This window comes from Aureobasidium subglaciale, assembly GCF_000721755.1.
Source record: "Aureobasidium subglaciale EXF-2481 unplaced genomic scaffold scaffold_11, whole genome shotgun sequence".
Taxonomy (NCBI): Eukaryota; Fungi; Ascomycota; class Dothideomycetes; order Dothideales; family Saccotheciaceae; genus Aureobasidium; species Aureobasidium subglaciale.
The window spans coordinates 69819-87061 of NW_013566984.1; the positions used below are offsets into that span (position 1 = coordinate 69819).

Below are 17243 nucleotides of genomic sequence, written 5' to 3' on the forward strand. Positions count from 1 at the left end.
CGTGAGGTTGGGATGAGGTTATTCCAAGCTCCTGTCGCCGATCGGACTGCCGTTACGAGAAAACGATTCGGCTTGGTCTCGAAGACCGCTGCTGACCATCCTGAGCGAGGGATTCGATCCGAACGACCAGAACCTATATGTCGAGGGCTATCGCTAGCTACGGGTACCGAGAACTGTGAGAAGCGGTGAGCTTGTGTGCAGGGTACCTAGCAGACGACGACATCTCTTTGTCCCATATCAGCCAGAATGGTCCGGTATGCCATAGACCTTGTTGCTGATGTGGTACCCACGAACATGTCGACATGTCTGGGCCCTGAGTAGCCACCCTTGAAGTTGATCTGTCACAGCCTCCTGGATATGGATGTCAATCAAGAGATCCTGTGAAAACATCCTGTGAAGACATCCTGTGAAGACATCCTGTGAAGACATCCCGTGTAGAGGCACCATCATTTCCAGGTAGTAGCTTGGATGAGGAGCCTGCACTCTTCCTCTGTGAGTACATGTGCCCCATACGGCCAGTGGCAGGTCCAGTAATATCTCCTCAATCGGGTAGCTGACACCCCATCGACTTTCAACTACACCTGTATGCTACGTTACGTCTCTCGTGTCACTGTATCGAGGCAGAGTCTGTTCTAGAGAAGGAGCAATACCCATCAAGAGCATTTAGCTTGTCAGGCCTTCACAAAGACTGATCTGCCTTACAGAACGACTATGCCTTTCGACAGCTATTAATTACTCTTGTCTACCACGGAGGAGAGTAGATATGATAGAAAAGTGCAAGCCACCCGGGAACATCCTTCGGTACCAGTAACCGGATATACGAAGGGGGGCTGTAGAAATGCACAATCTTTTTCTGATTGTTGGAGTTGTTGTGGAAGAGTTAGCTCGAGACCGTGTCACGTCGGCGCGAAAATGATTGTGTCTTTTTACAGCTCCTTGTTACTTTTAGGCTATCACGAAAGAAGAGGAAAGGTGACGAACCAGGTTTCTGCTGCGGTGGACGGTATCGTGAGAAATCATTGTGCATTCTGACCAGCACCAGGGCGTGGTCTTGCAGCTTTGAACGCGTTCGCCATGATCCCGACCACAAATACTAACGTCACAGAACTTGACCCAAGACACAAAGAGACAAGTAGAGAGGAAGAGGCTCATAAAGGCACTACTGAGAACGAAGTGTCAGGATGACGAACTGCAAGGACGCGACTTTCTCTACGCGACGCGTTGATGTATGCTATTTTCACGACCCTTATGCATTCGCACAAGACTTTGTACAATTCCATCTCTCCCAAAAGTATGCATAGTTGTGCTTATCAAAATGCATAATTAAATGTCACAATTTCGAAATCAGATCTCGCAAGTGAAAGAAAAACCCGATTCCTCTCTCAAAAGCACTTCGCCGTATGACTCAGAATAACAATACACTTTCACAGCTCGAGTTGGAAAGATATGGTGGGAGAAGATGCAGTACATACCCATTTCCCAAAATTCGACATGGGATTTTAGAAAAGATGGCGTTTTCTCTCCCAATCGACATCTTGATCGTCCTAAACTCTTCAAGTTTATATATTAGATATTAGAAATCATGTTAAACTTACTAGAATACGTATAATATCTTGTGGTGGTCGATATATCGAGCATTCGAGTGTTTCGACATTTGCCCACAGGGTCACCCTGTCGAAAAAGCCATGTTTCGCATGCGTTGAGAAGGAGCGACAACAACCTTGTCCTCCATGAATTTATATAAGATGGCAAGATACAGAGCAGAGTTTGAGATGTAATTTTTCATTAAGAGTTCGAAATGTTGCTTTCGCTTCTTTCATGCTTTGCTCCCACATTGGTCATCTGTCTATGAGTACATTGCCCATCCTCTTCCCTTTGCCATAAAGAAACTCCACTCGCCATGGATGCAGCATCAGAGTCCTATCTTACTCTAAAAGACTGGCCTGGTTGGTGTAAAGCACATCAACAACATTGCTCAGCTTATCGATTGTGTTCAAAGCGGCATCGTATTGAGCATCACGCTCAGGCTCGTCGAAGATTTCAAGGCAACCTTGCCCTTGGTCGAGAACACCAATAATGACGCGATCCAAGATCATCTGACTCAGCTTGTGCTCGACATGGTGGACGTCCAAACCAACCATCTTGGCAATGTGGGCAATCTCAACACGGCTGAAGGGCTCAATGACCTTGATGAGGTTTTGCTCGAGCATGTTGTCGTAGAGGCGGCGGAGGTGGGTAGCGATGAAGCGATCGGAAGCGAGTTCGTGGCGGTAGTCGGCGAGGGCGGTCTCGTATTCTTCGAGGGAACGGTCGTTGTGGGCTTTTGCGACCTGCTTCATGGCGTCCAAGCCCTTGCCACCATACTTGAGGGCATGCTTTGATTGCATGAGGTTGTTGACGTCGTCGCTGGCGTTGATCATGATCTTGCACAAGAGCATGTACATCAGACCGGCAGTGGCCTTCTCGGACTCGTCCTGGGCGTGGTAGCCATCAAGAGCTTCGATGAAGTATGAGAAGGCGGTGTTGAAGTCGCCGTCCTCAGCGTGCAGCATACCACTCTGCATATCGAGGTTGGCTTGCAACAGAGGCGGACAGTAGACCGAGGCGGCAGATGTGCGGGCAGAGGTGAGGGCGGCGCGGCCCTTGGGGACATTGCCGAGGGCGTGGTAGACTCTTGATTCGAGGAGTTGGACTTCGACCAGGACCAGCTTGTCGTCGAGACGCTTCAACTCCTTGAGCAGGCGGTTGATGAGGGTGAGGGATTCGTAGTAGCTCTGCTTCTGCATGTACAGCGAGACCAACCGTGTCTCGAGGTTCTGACGGAGGAAGCCACGGCGCTCTTGAACAGCCCACTCGATACATGACTTTGTGACGGAGATCTGTGTTTCGAGCGTGTCGGGGATGGGTGTGAAGAGGTCAAGCAGCTGGCGCACTGTGACACAACAAGGTCAGTTGAGAGATGAGAGGCAGGAATCCCAGGCGATACACACCCAGCTTTGCCGTCTTTGCCTTTGCCAGTGATGAGAGAACCGTCTTGACGTTTTGGACAAGTTCGGCCAAGTCGTTCGTACGGCGCTGATCACGGTACAGCTCACCGAGACCCATCAAGGCATTCTCATAATCGCGAGCACCGGCATCTGACTTGCCGGGGCCTTGCTCGAGGATGCTCTTGTAGGTCTCTTCGGCCTTGTGTGGGTGTTCCTTTGCCTGCTTCTTTGCTTCGGCGATGCGGGCGGCGTTGTCTTGTTGCGCCATGACGGTGTGAGGCGAGAGGGTGTCGGTCAAGTTGACGAGAGGAGGCCGAGTGAGATGGCTATAGGCGGAGCGATGCGCGAGATAGAGAAGTCGTACAGCGTAGAGGGAATGCGGCGATGGAGAGGATGTTTGGTTGATTGAGATGGCTCAGGCGCGGATACCTTAGCTCGCAGCCAGCTGCTTGTCGATGCCATCACTGCTTGATCTGTGCCAAGCCTGCGGAGTTGCTCCAGCATTCTCCGATCACTTTCACCATCTCTCGTTAAACATCTTTGAAAATCGGTTTCTTCTTTTCGACATTCTTCACATTTGTGCTCTCTTGATGTACATGAACAGCGTACTGTTGCCTCGTGTATATCTAAGGTACTGGTCGTCTCTAAGTCATGGCCGTTTCTCTGACACTCCTCTCCCAATTGCGCTCTGTGAACATGTTTCAACTGAGCCAAGTCATTTGCATCATAGCGAAAGGACTTGTTTCTTCCACTACATCCATGAGGGGGTCCGTCTGGACGACTTCCTGATTGACACAGCTCCGACCTTGTTCTCTCGCTGCATCTGTGGGCTATCTTGGAAGAAGGCGGGTATCATCTTAGAGCATGACCCCGACAGACTATGTCTTCTCTACCTCTAATCCTCTTGCTTTCGGCCGAAGAGTGTTCTCGACTCGGAGCAGATCTCAGAACTGCAACTGCTTCTCAGCCGGGTTCTGGCAGCAGCTGAAGCAGGCCGAACAGGGCGGTTCAGGTGTATTTTCGTGTTATTCTCAGACTGCTCCGCACGCTCATACAGCAGGAACTGCCGTTGATGGAGCAGTCACAGGAGCCGCGGCCGCCGAAGTCGCTGCCCTCTCATCCTCCTCTTTCTGCGCCTTCATGTTCAACCAACTCAAGTAGGTCTGCCATCCAATAGCAATGACTCCCGCAAACACACTTCTGTACTGCGGCGCCACAAATGTAAAACTGAACGCCGTGACTGCTGGCCACAACTTCCAACTGTTTCTCCAACTCACAGGCACCGTGTCCATAACTCTTTGCTTTGTCTGTGCGAGCGACTGCCCTGATAGTAGACTCTGCATGCCGAAGAAATATGTGTTGAAGCATGGTGTGAAGAAGGTCTGGTTGACGACAATCTTGGTCGCAATGGAAACCGCATGTGACTTGTAGTTGAAGTGGTTGCCCAGGAACATGAACCACTTGTAGTTCGGTATCGACGATATGCCACCGATCACAAGTGCTCGTAGACCACGGGAAGGGTCGTAGGGTTCATCGCTGGAGACCTTCTGGGCTGACAAGTCACCCAAGAAGTAGATGATCAATGTCGTCGATAGTTGTGTGATGTATGGCGAGCGATATTGCATGCGACCATAGGCCCGGAACGGCTCTTTCAAGGGTTCAATCCAGGTCATGCCTGGTCCTGGGATCGTTGTTGCTTTGGGCACATCCTGGGCTTTGTCTTGAGGCTTTGTCGAATTAAGTCGTCGCTGGCCGCTCAATCGCAGTCGCAAGAGCAGTCTATTGCTTCGTCCAGCAAGTGCAAAAGAGTAGGCGTTCATCTTGGTTGTTTCTTCTTAGTAGACATTGCGCCGTCTTGACACGAGAACGAGAAAGGGAGCAACATTGTTGAGCGAGCTCGGTACTCGGCTTCGGGACCACCATGCTTCGGAGCCGTCATTCTTCGGAGCCGCTATGGCGTGCGACCGCGATCATGTGGGTGATTAGAGGTGGTATCGACCTACAAATATCTTGAGGTCGCGTAGACGGAATGGGAGAAGTGTATAGCACACAGTGCTTGGTTTGTCCAGAAGAGTAGAATTGGTGATCAGAAAATATGATGCGAAAGTACTTACATCAGACCATCAGCTGTTGCGTGACATACCGTGCTTTACAACCGGAACGCGTGTACGCTACGAACAACTTGTTCGACACGCGTCTACAGGGCTGTGACAACGATCTCACACTCGCTTCCTGTATTCAGACTGTTGTTTTATCTGTCGAAAGGCACAGTGTCCTTTATTAGTAGAGCTGCATCACGGGGAGAGAGCGTGAGGCAAGCACTCCCAAGCAGAGACACCATCATTGTCAACATGTCTGTGCCTCCAGGCAACTCTAGGCACAAGGTGATACAGTCAGGAGATGCTTGAAGATATCACGACCTTCAAGCTAAGAAGCCGGAAAGTCGGAAACAGTAGTAAGAACATTTTGTAGAGAATGGAGGAGCTCCTTGTACAAGCAAAGGCATGTCACAAGAGAAGAGACAGAATGTGGAAGATGTTGTAAAGTTGATAGCAAAAGTACCCGGGCCCGGTCTTTTGTGCTTGCATTTCATTATGTTACATTCAATGCTCTCTGAATCTGTGCACGCTTTCGTGCACCCCATGATAGTAGAAACCCCGAATCCCATGTCATTCCCTTGCTTGATAAAATTGAAAACTCAGTAGAAGAAAGTCAGAAAACAAACGCCAGCCATCCCATCGATGTCTCCCGAATCATCCATCCTCAAGCTTCTCGTTGATGGTATATGATGCTGATGAGTGGGAGAGCATCAGAAGTCGTCATGATGGAAGCGCTTAAGAGCGCTCACCACGGAGGCGGCGGGCGAGCTGGATGTCCTTGCTCTGGATGGTGACACGCTTGGCGTGGATGGCGCAGAGGTTGGTGTCCTCGAAGAGGGAGACGAGGTAAGCCTCAACGGACTCCTGAAGAGCGCCGATGGCGGAGGACTGGAAGCGGAGGTCCGACTTGAAGTCCTGAGCGATCTCACGAACAAGACGCTGGAAGGGCAGCTTGCGGATGAGGAGCTCGGTCGACTTCTGGTAGCGACGGATCTCACGGAGAGCGACGGTACCGGGCTTGTAGCGGTGAGGCTTCTTGACACCACCGGTTGAGGGGGCGGACTTGCGAGCAGCCTTGGAGGCGAGCTGCTTGCGAGGGGCCTTGCCACCAGTGGACTTGCCTGTGAATGAACGTAAGCGACTGTTGTTGATGGATGAAGTGATGGTTGTTGATGGATGCTGCGGCGGCGCCAAAGCCAAAGACGCGTCGAAACGCGCCCGGGCAGCGAGAGCGACGCGCAGGCGGCGGCGGCGATGATGATGAAGGGTGATGTATGAGTGATTACTTACGGGCAGTTTGCTTGGTACGAGCCATTGTAGATGACTTGTTGTTGTGATGAGAAGATGTTGTTGTTGTGGATAGAAGAGATGGTTGTTGGATGATGAGAGAGGAGTGGTAGTGGTGGGCGGGGGAAAGGAATATATAGGCGTTGGGGGGCGTCAGGTGCGGGTTGGAAAATCAAAGCCAGAAAGATCACAGTTGCCTTCACTTGGGGCTTCGCTGTTTGGGCGTCTCAGATCCAGCACTCCAAACTGTGCTTTCTTTGCTTGCGAATCTGGCTGACGGAACTTCAGATTCTCGACAAATCTTGCTGGTCAGTGCTCGTATCGCGAGTTGATTGGCCGGTGAAGCGGACGCTTGGGCCGCCGCGCCTTCCCAAGATCATTCGGCTTTGGCATTTCGCTAGCCCAAATCAGTGGAAGGAGCGACCCAAGATCAATCGCTGTGATCTGTCGCGTTTTCCCTTTCACGCGTCAGCCATAAACACCTCTTCCCTCCGCACGAATTAAATCTCCATCCACACTCCCATCTTCTTCTTCACCCAGCGACTTCTCCACACGCAAGACTTCGGTCATCACAACAAACTTCAACCCTCTTCTTCAAACAACTTCTATCACAATGTCTGGTCGTAAGTTACCCCACTTCACAGCTATTCGGCCTCCATTGCATCTTCAGTCGTCTAACATATCTCCTCTATAGGTGGCAAGGGTGGCAAGGGTCTCGGAAAGGGTGGTGCCAAGCGTCACCGCAAGATCTTGCGCGACAACATCCAGGGTATCACAAAGCCCGCTATCCGCCGTCTCGCTCGTCGTGGTGGTGTCAAGCGTATTTCCGCCATGATCTACGAGGAGACCCGCGGTGTTCTCAAGACCTTCCTCGAGGGTGTTATCCGCGACGCCGTTACCTACACTGAGCACGCCAAGCGCAAGACTGTCACCTCTCTCGACGTTGTCTACGCTCTCAAGCGCCAGGGCCGTACCCTCTACGGTTTCGGTGGTTAAGCGTTTCTTTTTCTTCTTCATGGGTTTCACGACTGCTCTTCTGGCCGCATATTCATCCAGCGGGCCGGGATCGTTATCAATCATCATCAATGGGTTATCGGATGGGAAGTGTGTTAAATCACTAGTTGCTTTGGGGTCAATGCCGATGTACAATCATACAGGCAGGGGAGTTTATGGGAAATGCAATGCAATGATACCAGTTTAATCCTCAACATTTTTGCTCGCAAGCTTTTTGTCTTCTTCATTCGTTTCTTTGTGATGTTGTGCCTTCTTCCAACGCGTGTCGCGTCTCCTTCATACCCGAGAGCAGCCGACAAGTCTCGCCCTTCTCCGCCTTTTGCTCTCGTTGTGTTCCTCGGTCAAAGTATTGAACTTCTTGCGCATTATATACTCTCGCATGATATATTCTCTTATTCCAACCTTTGTTTGCCAGTCAGTCATGGACAATGCTCGTGCTCTTCTGTTTGATGTGTTCGGCACCTGCGTCGACTGGAGGACGACAGTGACCAATGCCTTGATTCAACAATGCAAAGTGGCTTTGATGAGAAGATCAATGATCATCACCAACGATGTTCGAGCCAAAGCAAGTGCAATGAGCGACGATGATTGGGGTGCCTTTGCACAAGAGTGGAGGAACACCTACTACAAGTTCACCCGAGCTCTTGCAGCTGATGCATCTCTCGGCTGGAAAACAGTCGACGACCATCACCTCGAGTCATTACATGAATTATTAGTCCAGCATGGACTAGGACGCGAAGACGGCGAGCTTGGTGGTCTCTGGAATAAAGATGAAGTCAAGGAGATGAGTCTCATCTGGCACAAGCTCGATCCTTGGTCTGACACCGTCGCGGGTCTTGAGGCTTTGAACACCAAGTACGAGACATGTACGCTCTCGAATGGAAACATCGCATTACTCAAGGACATGCAGAAACATGGTGGCATGCCTTTCAAGCACATTTACTCTTCTGAGTTGTTCAACTCTTACAAACCAAACCCTGCCATCTACCTGGGAGCTGCGAAGAGGCTGGGCTTGGAGCCCAGTCAGTGCGTCATGGTCGCAGCGCACCTGGGTGATCTTGAGGCGGCGAAAGGCTGTGGATATCGTACCATCTACGTCGAACGCAGTCAAGAAGAAGAAAAGAAGAACGAAGAGGAAGCAAAAGACAAAGGCTTTGTGGATATATGGGTCGGCATCAAGGAAAATGGGTTTGTCGGTGCTGCGGAGAAGCTAGGTCTCAGTGTGTGATATGCATAAGTCCACCTTGCTTGGGGTATCACCCTGCCTCAATGTCATAATAGATATATCTTCTCAGCCACCCACTCATATACCTCGCCGTGGTGCTTGATTTGGAGCCTTACTTGAGCATATGGACCTGCTTGAGCATATGCTATAGATAACCTGGATTTGTGTGTTTGGGTAAGTGGTGTGTTAAGGAATGGTTCTCCATTTTATTCTCATACACAATCACCAAGCAAGTCCAACGAAGCAGTTGTCAAAACATAGAATCATATTTAGCTCCACCAAATCGATATGTATCGGTGGAAAACTCTCAGATGTCATAGAAGAGATCATGAGACATGATTTAAACTATATAGACTGTCAAAAAATCGTGGTTGAGATGTACTTTGAAGGAAAAGCATTCCAAAAGTCAGCGAAAACATTGCTTCGGGTATGACCCTGCTCAGGGCTTGATATACGCTGTCACCCTGCCTTGAGAAAAGATCTGCAAACGGTAAACCATATTGCCAAGCCACATCCGTCCGTACCGCCTCGCACCGGCCATACGACACCCTTCTATCCCAGCCACTGGCTCTCGCTCTGCCCTCGCTCACCATGAAAGAAACTGTACTTGGCAACGCGCCAAACCCAGGACAGTGGGCCGTCAAGCAAGCCGCCCTAAGAGAGTGAAGTGTACTGGACCGGAGATGATCACGCACAGGAAGACGCGTACTGGCTGCGTGCAGTGCAAGAAACGTCGCATAAAGGTATGTACGACCGACGGACGGCGACATGTTCTCCGCGTCGAGATTTTCGCGTCGCTATCCCATCAGTGATTGATTCGCAGTCTGACTCGATCACAGTGCGACGAGAGCAAGCCAATATGTGAGAAATGCAGAAGGACTTCACGAGAGTGCAGTTTCCAAAACCCTCAGCCAGATACGAGTACACGCTCTGGAGAGAGTTTTACTTTGAAGGAAATGGAACTGCTGCATCATTTCGTCACTCACACGGCCAAAACACTTTCGGACCAGACAGAGCACCAACACATATGGCAAACTGCAGTAGTCCAAATCGCATTTAAACACAAGTTTCTGATGCATGGGATTCTCGCTGTAGCTGGTCTTCACGTGTCAGTTACGCGTCAGTGCGAGGAAGACGATCTTTCAATGTTAGCTGCCAATCATCAGGACTTGGGTTTGCAAGGATTCCGATCTGCTCTGGAGAACTTCAACTCAGAAAACTGTGAAGCATTGTTTGCGTTTTCGATACTGGTAGCGTGCTATATTATCGCCTCATCAGGGACTCGTCTCAACCCAAATCTGACAACTGGAAGTGTATTCAACGAGGTCCTACTGGGTGCTGTTGTAGACTGGATACGCATATTCAGAGGCACTGATCACATCGCTCGTCGTGGTAAGATGTGGCTTGAAGATGGTCCTCTTGCGCCCTTGCTTGTAGACAGCGCTTTCTGCCAGATCACCCAGCCCATAGACGACAAAGCCGTCAAGGAAGACGAATATTTAGCCAGCCTACAACAGCTATGGCACCCTGGTACGCCATCCATGGTACAGGATGTTAGTAGCGAGGAGGCAGCCATATACGATGAGGCCTTACACTACTTGCGAGAGGCTTACGGCCGCATGAGCCGAGCCAAAGCACCGCCGAACAACTGTACATGGTGTTATGCAAAATCTGCTCAGACCGACAACCCCCATCAATTTATCTCACCGATAGTCGCTGGCTACTTCTGGTTCGTACAGGTCCCGGTCGAATTTTTCGAGATGCTCGAGCAGCATAAGACTGTTGCTCTCGTCCTCCTAGTACACCAAGGGGTTCTGATCAAGAGGGTTGGCAACCTTTGGTGGAATCGGACACCAGCGTTCAAAGTCGCGAGCTCAGTAAACTCGACAATACCTTCGGAGTATCATGCTTGGCTCGAGTGGCCGAACCAAGAGATTGAGTACGATCCCCACGCTGACTGATCCTTCTCCTGATCCTCCTCCGAGGTTGGGCAAACCCCTCTCAGCCAGCTACTTAATGCTCCACAGTCCTCCCTCGACGACACACGGGGTCAACTGATCACACGCGTCTCTGGACAAGACGTCTGACAGCACAAAAAGCTCGCTACGACTGACGCTGTGGGTTTATCGACTTTACGCGACTCTATACTAGTAGTCACGGTGCGATCTAAGTCTCTGGATCAACCATGAACGCCTTCTCTTATTCCAAGGCCACGTGCCGTTGCACAAATATTATACTGCAGAGATGGCTGGCAACAACGATTTCGACAGCGTCATTCTCAACCATGCCGAAGCCGAACCCCGCAAACGTGGGGGTGTGGGGTAGACTTTGGTCAAGAAGAGGTCAATTGCAGTCCATCCCGCTGACCCGAATAACCTTGGGCAAGGGCGCGGCTATCTGATCTAATATTTGTACCTTCTTGTAGGTCGGCCAGTTCCTGAGACTCACACTGCAACCTATTCGACAACCTCCAGAAACGCCATGACGAACGCACATCCGCAAGACGCAGCATACGCCGCTTCACTCAAATCGCCAGACACTTTCTGGGCTCATGAAGCTGAGCAGTTGAGCTGGGCCGTACCTCCGAAGACTGTCCTTGAGCGAACGACGAAAACCCTGCCATCTGGCACGAAACATCAGCACTGGAAATGGTTCCCGGACGGCGAGATATCTACCTCATACAACTGCGTTGATCGACACGTCGATGCCGGAAACGGCCAGCGTACCGCGATAATCTGGGACTCGCCTGTCACCGGTGCACAAGAGAAGATCAGCTATGCACAACTTGCAGAAGAGGTCGCAACATTGGCTGGCGTACTGCGTGAAGAGGGGGTCAAGCGAGGAGACGTGGTCTTGATATACATGCCGATGATACCTGCTGCTCTTGTCGGTGTCCTGGCCACTCTAAGACTTGGTGCAGTTCATGCTGTTGTCTTTGGTGGTTTCTCAGCTCCGAGCCTGGCTCAGCGCATCGATGGATCAAAGCCTCGAGTGGTTCTCACTGCCAGTTGTGGTATTGAAGGCGCCAAGGGACCATTGCCATATCAGCCTCTGGTACGCGGTGCTATCGAACAGGCCAAGCACAAGCCCAGTAAAACGATCGTATGGCAGCGTGAACAATGTCGCTGGGATCCTGTCATCAAAGAAGACGGTGAGCGAAACTGGCAGCGACTCGTCAAGAGTGCCAAAAATCGTGGCGTAAAAGCAGAAAATGTGCCCGTGAAATCCAATGACCCGATTTATGTCATCTACACTTCAGGTATCTAGCCGAAAAGCCATGCCAGTAATCACTTAGTACAATGCGCTAACCTGTACTGCAGGGACTACAGGAGCACCAAAGGGAGTTCTGCGTGAAGCCGGAGGCCATGCCGTTGGCTTGAGCTTCTCCATGCGCTACCTCTTTGGAATCAAGGCTGGCGATGTCATGTTCTGTGCATCAGACATAGGATGGGTTGTAGGACATGGCTATATCATCTTCGCTCCTTTGTTGGCGGGTGCAACGACCGTTCTGTTCGAGGGAAAACCTATCGGAACTCCAGACGCTAGCACTTTTTGGAGAATTGTGGATGAGCACAAAGTCAACGTCATGTTCACAGCACCAACAGCTCTACGTGCTATCCGTCGCGAAGATGGTGAGCACAAGTTCTTCAAGGAGAGAGGTGAGAGGGACGGCCTCAGAACACTGCGCGCGCTTTTCTTAGCAGGTGAACGAAGCGAACCTGCCGTCGTCAATGACTACACTGCTTTGTTGGAGAAGTATGGCGCCCCTGGTGCTGCTGTCGTCGACAACTGGTGGTCATCCGAGTCTGGTTCACCCATGACGGGATTGGCGCAACTTCCTGACTCATGGCACAAAGGTAGAAGTGACAGCCAGATCAAGCCCCTGGAGACGAGACCTGGCAGCGCAGGAAAGCCGATGCCTGGCTTCGACATCCGAGTTGTTGACGACGATGGTAATGAGGTACCACAAGGGAAAACTGGAAACATTGTTCTCGGCATGCCACTTGCGCCCACCGGATTTACGACACTATGGAAAGACGAGAACCGCTTTTACAAGGGATACATGCTTCGATTTGGGGGCAAATGGATTGACACAGGCGATGCTGGTCTCATTGACAAAGATGGTTACGTTCATATCCACGGTCGCAGTGATGATATGATCAACGTGGCTGCTCATAGGCTGAGCACAGGTAAGTCTGATCATCGGTCGACTCAAAGCACAGGACTGACACTCTTTCGCAGCTACGCTCGAGCAAGCCATCTCATCCCATCCATCAATAACAGACAACTGCGTCATCCCGGCACCAGATCCTCTCAAAGGCCACGTACCTTTTGCATTTGTCGCTCTTTCCGCATCGGCTGGCACGATACCAGAGGGTGAACTTCTCGCCGCCATCAACTCACGCGTGAGAGCAGCTGTTGGTCCTATCGCTACATTGGGAGGTGTCATTATAGCACAGGGAGTGATTCCTCGTACAAGAAGTGGAAAGACCCTACGCAGAGTGTTAAAGCAGATGGTAGAAGACGCCAGCGAGGGCAACTTTGACAAGGAAGTCGAGGTCCCTGCAACGATCGAAGATGTGGAAGTTGTGGAAAGAGCTAGAAAGGTGATCAAGACTTACTTTACAAGGAAGAGCAAGCTGTGATGAAAATACATCGTCTTTAGCGGCGCCTTCGGATCTCATGACATTGTATACCACATCTGTTTCGATCACGAATTGATTGCATTATTTATTCTCTGTCTTGTTTCCACCTCTCGATGTCTCGGCGCCGCGCGTTCATCCTTCCTACCTGTGTGCTGAAGTTTGTCACACGGCACTGAAACAAAGCACAATGTTTGCTAGATTTCCGCGCGACGATTAGTAGAGAAATCATCGTCTCGTCTCGTTCCACCGACTTTCCAGGAGATGCTATCGATCTGGAAAATCATTGCGCCTCCTGACAGCTCGTTTCTGCTCTGCATCGCGTCGAGGTGAAGAGTGAAAGTGACAAACTTGATTTAGCATTTAGGAAGCAACCAAGACGACTCGGCCGACCCTGTCACGCAAGCTCGTCAGCCAGCGGTGAAGGAAGCCGAAGCGGATCCCGCGGGAATGCCAGACAATGACGCTGTTTGTCTTGAATGGTGGCAAAGACGACGACGTCGACAAAGGACAAGTGCGCAAGACGAGGAAATAGCAACAACACGTATAACAAGGTGGCTTAGAAGTGGTATATACGTGGTACGATGGCAATAGGAAGTATGAACGAAGGCCAGAACAGACCACGAGTCGGCGAGAGGGCAAGGGCTTGGTAGACTGCGCCCAGAGGCTTGGAGTTTAATCTGAGCGACGGTGACAACGACATTCTTATGATCCTTCTTCTTTGGATCACTTTCTCTTCTCCACTTTCCCGTCCATCTGTACATCTTTTCGCATTGACATCTGCGATCAATTTTCCGTCATCGACACCTTTGACACTTTCCTGCGCGACTGAATAAAGCGTTTATCGCAAAGGCGCCTAAATCCTTTCGTCCGAGGACATCTTATACCATCTCCGCATTTCGCGCCTACTTCATAGTACTCTAGCATCATGGGTCAATACGTATGCGCCCCAACAACTCTGCATGACAAGCCAGCAGCAACTAACAAAGCACACAGGACGCCCCCTCAGGTCCTCCACCAACGTACACTGCTCCTGCCACCGGCGGCGGCGAAGCAGCAAACTACTACGGCAACTCTGCCTCCCCCGCCCCACCCGCAAACTCCTACTACCCACCCCAACAAGGATATGCCTCTCCCGCGCCAGACGCAAACAGAGGATACATGCCACCACAACAGGGAGGCTACCCACCACAAGGATACCCACCGCAGCAGGGAGGTTACCCACCTCAGGGACAGCCAATGTACTATCAGCAGCAGGGATATCCTCCGCCGCAGGGGCATTACCAGCAGCAGAGTAGCAGTGGTGCTGGTGGTGGTATTTGTGCTGGTGTGTTGAGTGCGTTGGCTTGTTGCTGTTGTTTGGATATCTTGTTCTAGACGATGGTATAGACAAGAGAAGAGGAAGGAGAGACATGATGGCAAGACTGCGAATCGTGTATACATTGGTTCTGGACGAACATGTCTAACCTTGCACCTACGCTCTGACTGTTATTCGAGGCGTTATGGTTCTAGGATACGTTTTGAGAGACTTTGTTTTGCAGAGCAACTGTAGTTTTTGTTCTTAATTCGTCGTTGTTTTTGCGCTTTTTATATCACAGACAGAGAGAGAGAGAGGTGCCATGCTTCTAGTAATTCAATACTGCTTATGCAACTATATCTACGTATTGCTCATACTATCGTACCTCTACTCAACATCATGATCTATGTACAGCTTCGGTCTCTTCAATCGACCCTTTCATGCTTAGGTGACAGGGATGTTTCTAACAAGGTAATCACGCCATTGGGGAAGAGTTCTCTTGTGCGGCGTGTTAGAGCTGACCTGCAGATCTTCAATCGCCGAACCCCATTTGACAAGCTTGTCCTCTGCGAAAGCCGTCTGCATGATGGCCAGACCGAAAGGCATGCCGTTCTCGTGAGTACCAGCAGGCAAGGTCAGCATAGGGTAGCCGGCCTGAGCAGCGATCTGAGGTGCCTGAGCGACATCCGGAGGAACCAAGAGACCATCAAGCTTGGTTCCGTTAGGTCCCATGGCCAGAACGGCATCAATGCCAGCCTCGCGAGTGGTGTGACGACAGAAGTTGAGTGCAGACCAGTAAGTCTCGTTCTTCTCTCCCTTGCTAGCCAAAGAGGCCAAGAAACCGTCTTGACCAGAGAAGAATGCAGGGATACCGCTTCCATTTGCGTAAGGGTAGCCACCCTCGGTGCCGTCATTGTCGTAGTTGAACTGCACAAGGTCTTCGAGCGAGCGGATGTTGGTGTTGTTGAGGTCGGCCAGGTAATCGCGGATGTTGTTGTAGAAATCGACCTTGATGTAGCTGTACTCGCTCTCGTTGGGGTAGCCGCGAGTGCTTCCGTAGTCCCAGTTCCAGCCGTCGGGGGAAACGATGGTCTCGTAGTAGGGGAGCTCGGTGTTGTTGACGATGGTGGCGCCGGCAGACTCAATCAAAGAGACGAGGTCAAGAAGAACCTCTTGCTCGTGAGCATCAGCATAAACCCAGAAGCTGTTCCATGGGATACCAAAAGTGGCTCCCTTCAAGGCGGTTCTGTTGGTCAAAAACTGTGCGTAGCCACCCTGGGGTGTCTTGCCAATCTGGGCAGAAGTCTCGTTGTCATAAACGTCAACGCCGTGAATGGCATCAAGGACATAAGTCACGTCGCGGACAGTCTTGCCAAAAGCACCAACGGTATCCTGGTTCAGGGACTCAGGGATAACGCCACCACGAGAAGTCAATCCAACGGTGGGCTTGAAACCGACAATGGCATTGCGCTGAGCAGGATTGATGACAGAGCCATCAGTCTCAGTACCGAGAGCAAAAGGGAAGACATTGGCTGCTACACCAACACCACTACCAGAACTGCTGCCTCCAGGGTTGACAGTCAGGTTGTAAGCACTACGGCATTGACCGCCACGACCAGAGTAGCCTTCTGAGTAGTAGTTGGTGCGCATGTCAGCCCATTCAGACAGAGTAGCCTTGCCGAACAGTACGGCACCAGCTGCACGAAGCCCAGCTACTACGTGGGCGTCACGAGGCACAATAGATCCTTGGAGAGCCCATGATCCAGCAGTCGTTTGCATCTTGTCCTTGGTGGCAATGCTGTGGCATGATCAGTTTCAGATCGTGAATGGAGCAGCTGATATCTTACTTGTCTTTGACCGCAAATGGAATGCCATGCAGAGGACCACGGACTTTGCCATGTCGGCGCTCCTCGTCCATGGCTGCAGCAATTTCGAAGACATCAGGGTTGATCTCGATGATAGGGCTGTACAATGATCAGTATTGTGGATTCAGAAATCACGTGCTGTGATTACTCACTTGATGTAGTCACGAGTCTGGAAAAGTCTCTGCAAGTAGCAGGTCGTGAGTTGAACCGAGGTGAGGTTCCCAGAGCTCATGTACTCTTGAAGTTCTTCAATGCTCTTTTCTGCAATCACGAAGCCGTGGCATGCTGGCTGGGGAAACAGCAACTCAGTGTTGTTGGCATCCGAGAGTAAAGGGAAGCCATACTCTGGATAGGCCTGTGTCTCTGTTCAGCACAATGGTTATCCTAAACGTCGATGCCAAAGACTCACAGTAGAAGCGTTTTGGAAGCTACGAGTGGCGCTGGCCGAGCCAAGCACGATGGCAGCTGCGAAACAGTTTACGATCTGCATGATCGGGGAGTTTCAACAACGTTGCGGTGTGATGCGAGACTGCCCAGGATCCCCCTGCAGGAGTTATAGAAGAAAGGAACTTGAGTGTTGAGCTTCGAGAAATTAGATCTCAATCCAGGGCAAGGTCGCCGACAGTATTGATCGACGTGTTTGAGCATTGAGAGCGCACGTACCAGCTCATCCTTGCGCGAGAACGCACTCGGCATCTTTGCCCGTCGGAAGGGTGGGTGTGCGGGATGCCGTGGAACTGGTCCGTCGAACTTTAACCACCTTCGGGCGAAGCTTGCCGATAACCTAGCCCTAATGAATGGAGCCATGATCGATTCCCAACCTCGC

At 51.0% G+C, this 17243-nt stretch overlaps 10 protein-coding genes across 10 annotated transcripts; 6 read left to right on the forward strand and 4 right to left on the reverse strand.

Moving 5' to 3' along the window:
• Positions 1 to 1925: 1925 nt before the first annotated feature.
• On the reverse strand, positions 1926 to 3255 carry AUEXF2481DRAFT_29651 (uncharacterized protein; the record flags this gene model as incomplete). Its single annotated transcript, XM_013487978.1, has 2 exons — positions 1926 to 2932; positions 2991 to 3255. 2 exons carry the CDS (start codon positions 3253 to 3255, stop codon positions 1926 to 1928), a joined length of 1272 nt encoding a protein of 423 aa, XP_013343432.1.
• AUEXF2481DRAFT_226826 (uncharacterized protein) lies at positions 3115 to 3961 on the forward strand. Its single transcript, XM_013488186.1, has one exon. It carries the CDS (start codon positions 3443 to 3445, stop codon positions 3884 to 3886), a length of 444 nt encoding a protein of 147 aa, XP_013343640.1. The 5' UTR covers positions 3115 to 3442; the 3' UTR covers positions 3887 to 3961.
• Positions 3962 to 5165, reverse strand: AUEXF2481DRAFT_226471 (uncharacterized protein). The gene is made up of 2 exons (XM_013488187.1): positions 5102 to 5165; positions 3962 to 4986 (listed from the first exon to the last, which is right to left on the reverse strand). Exon 2 carries the CDS (start codon positions 4805 to 4807, stop codon positions 4037 to 4039), a length of 771 nt encoding a protein of 256 aa, XP_013343641.1. The 5' UTR covers positions 4808 to 4986; positions 5102 to 5165; the 3' UTR covers positions 3962 to 4036.
• A 656-nt stretch (positions 5166 to 5821) lies between these two features.
• On the reverse strand, positions 5822 to 6401 carry AUEXF2481DRAFT_47053 (uncharacterized protein; the record flags this gene model as incomplete). Its single annotated transcript, XM_013488114.1, has 2 exons — positions 5822 to 6207; positions 6377 to 6401. The coding sequence occupies 2 exons, from the start codon at positions 6399 to 6401 to the stop codon at positions 5822 to 5824; spliced, it is 411 nt and encodes a 136-aa protein (XP_013343568.1).
• Positions 6402 to 6986: 585 nt separating this feature from the next.
• Positions 6987 to 7562, forward strand: AUEXF2481DRAFT_88992 (uncharacterized protein; the record flags this gene model as incomplete). Its single annotated transcript, XM_013488167.1, has 2 exons — positions 6987 to 6996; positions 7068 to 7562. The coding sequence occupies 2 exons, from the start codon at positions 6987 to 6989 to the stop codon at positions 7367 to 7369; spliced, it is 312 nt and encodes a 103-aa protein (XP_013343621.1). The 3' UTR covers positions 7370 to 7562.
• A 57-nt stretch (positions 7563 to 7619) lies between these two features.
• AUEXF2481DRAFT_40151 (uncharacterized protein) lies at positions 7620 to 8789 on the forward strand. The gene has a single exon (XM_013488033.1). The coding sequence runs from the start codon at positions 7809 to 7811 to the stop codon at positions 8613 to 8615; it is 807 nt and encodes a 268-aa protein (XP_013343487.1). The 5' UTR covers positions 7620 to 7808; the 3' UTR covers positions 8616 to 8789.
• Positions 8790 to 9475: 686 nt separating this feature from the next.
• AUEXF2481DRAFT_227272 (uncharacterized protein) lies at positions 9476 to 10833 on the forward strand. Its single transcript, XM_013488188.1, has one exon. The coding sequence runs from the start codon at positions 9569 to 9571 to the stop codon at positions 10571 to 10573; it is 1005 nt and encodes a 334-aa protein (XP_013343642.1). The 5' UTR covers positions 9476 to 9568; the 3' UTR covers positions 10574 to 10833.
• A 260-nt stretch (positions 10834 to 11093) lies between these two features.
• AUEXF2481DRAFT_5181 (uncharacterized protein) lies at positions 11094 to 13258 on the forward strand (the record flags this gene model as incomplete). The annotated part of the gene is made up of 3 exons (XM_013487918.1): positions 11094 to 11871; positions 11933 to 12802; positions 12855 to 13258. The coding sequence occupies 3 exons, from the start codon at positions 11094 to 11096 to the stop codon at positions 13256 to 13258; spliced, it is 2052 nt and encodes a 683-aa protein (XP_013343372.1).
• A 925-nt stretch (positions 13259 to 14183) lies between these two features.
• Positions 14184 to 14632, forward strand: AUEXF2481DRAFT_5182 (uncharacterized protein; the record flags this gene model as incomplete). Its single annotated transcript, XM_013487919.1, has 2 exons — positions 14184 to 14195; positions 14252 to 14632. The coding sequence occupies 2 exons, from the start codon at positions 14184 to 14186 to the stop codon at positions 14630 to 14632; spliced, it is 393 nt and encodes a 130-aa protein (XP_013343373.1).
• A 364-nt stretch (positions 14633 to 14996) lies between these two features.
• AUEXF2481DRAFT_5183 (uncharacterized protein) lies at positions 14997 to 16907 on the reverse strand (the record flags this gene model as incomplete). The annotated part of the gene is made up of 4 exons (XM_013487920.1): positions 14997 to 16350; positions 16400 to 16516; positions 16570 to 16772; positions 16827 to 16907. The coding sequence occupies 4 exons, from the start codon at positions 16905 to 16907 to the stop codon at positions 14997 to 14999; spliced, it is 1755 nt and encodes a 584-aa protein (XP_013343374.1).
• Between the last annotated feature and the right edge of the window lie 336 nt (positions 16908 to 17243).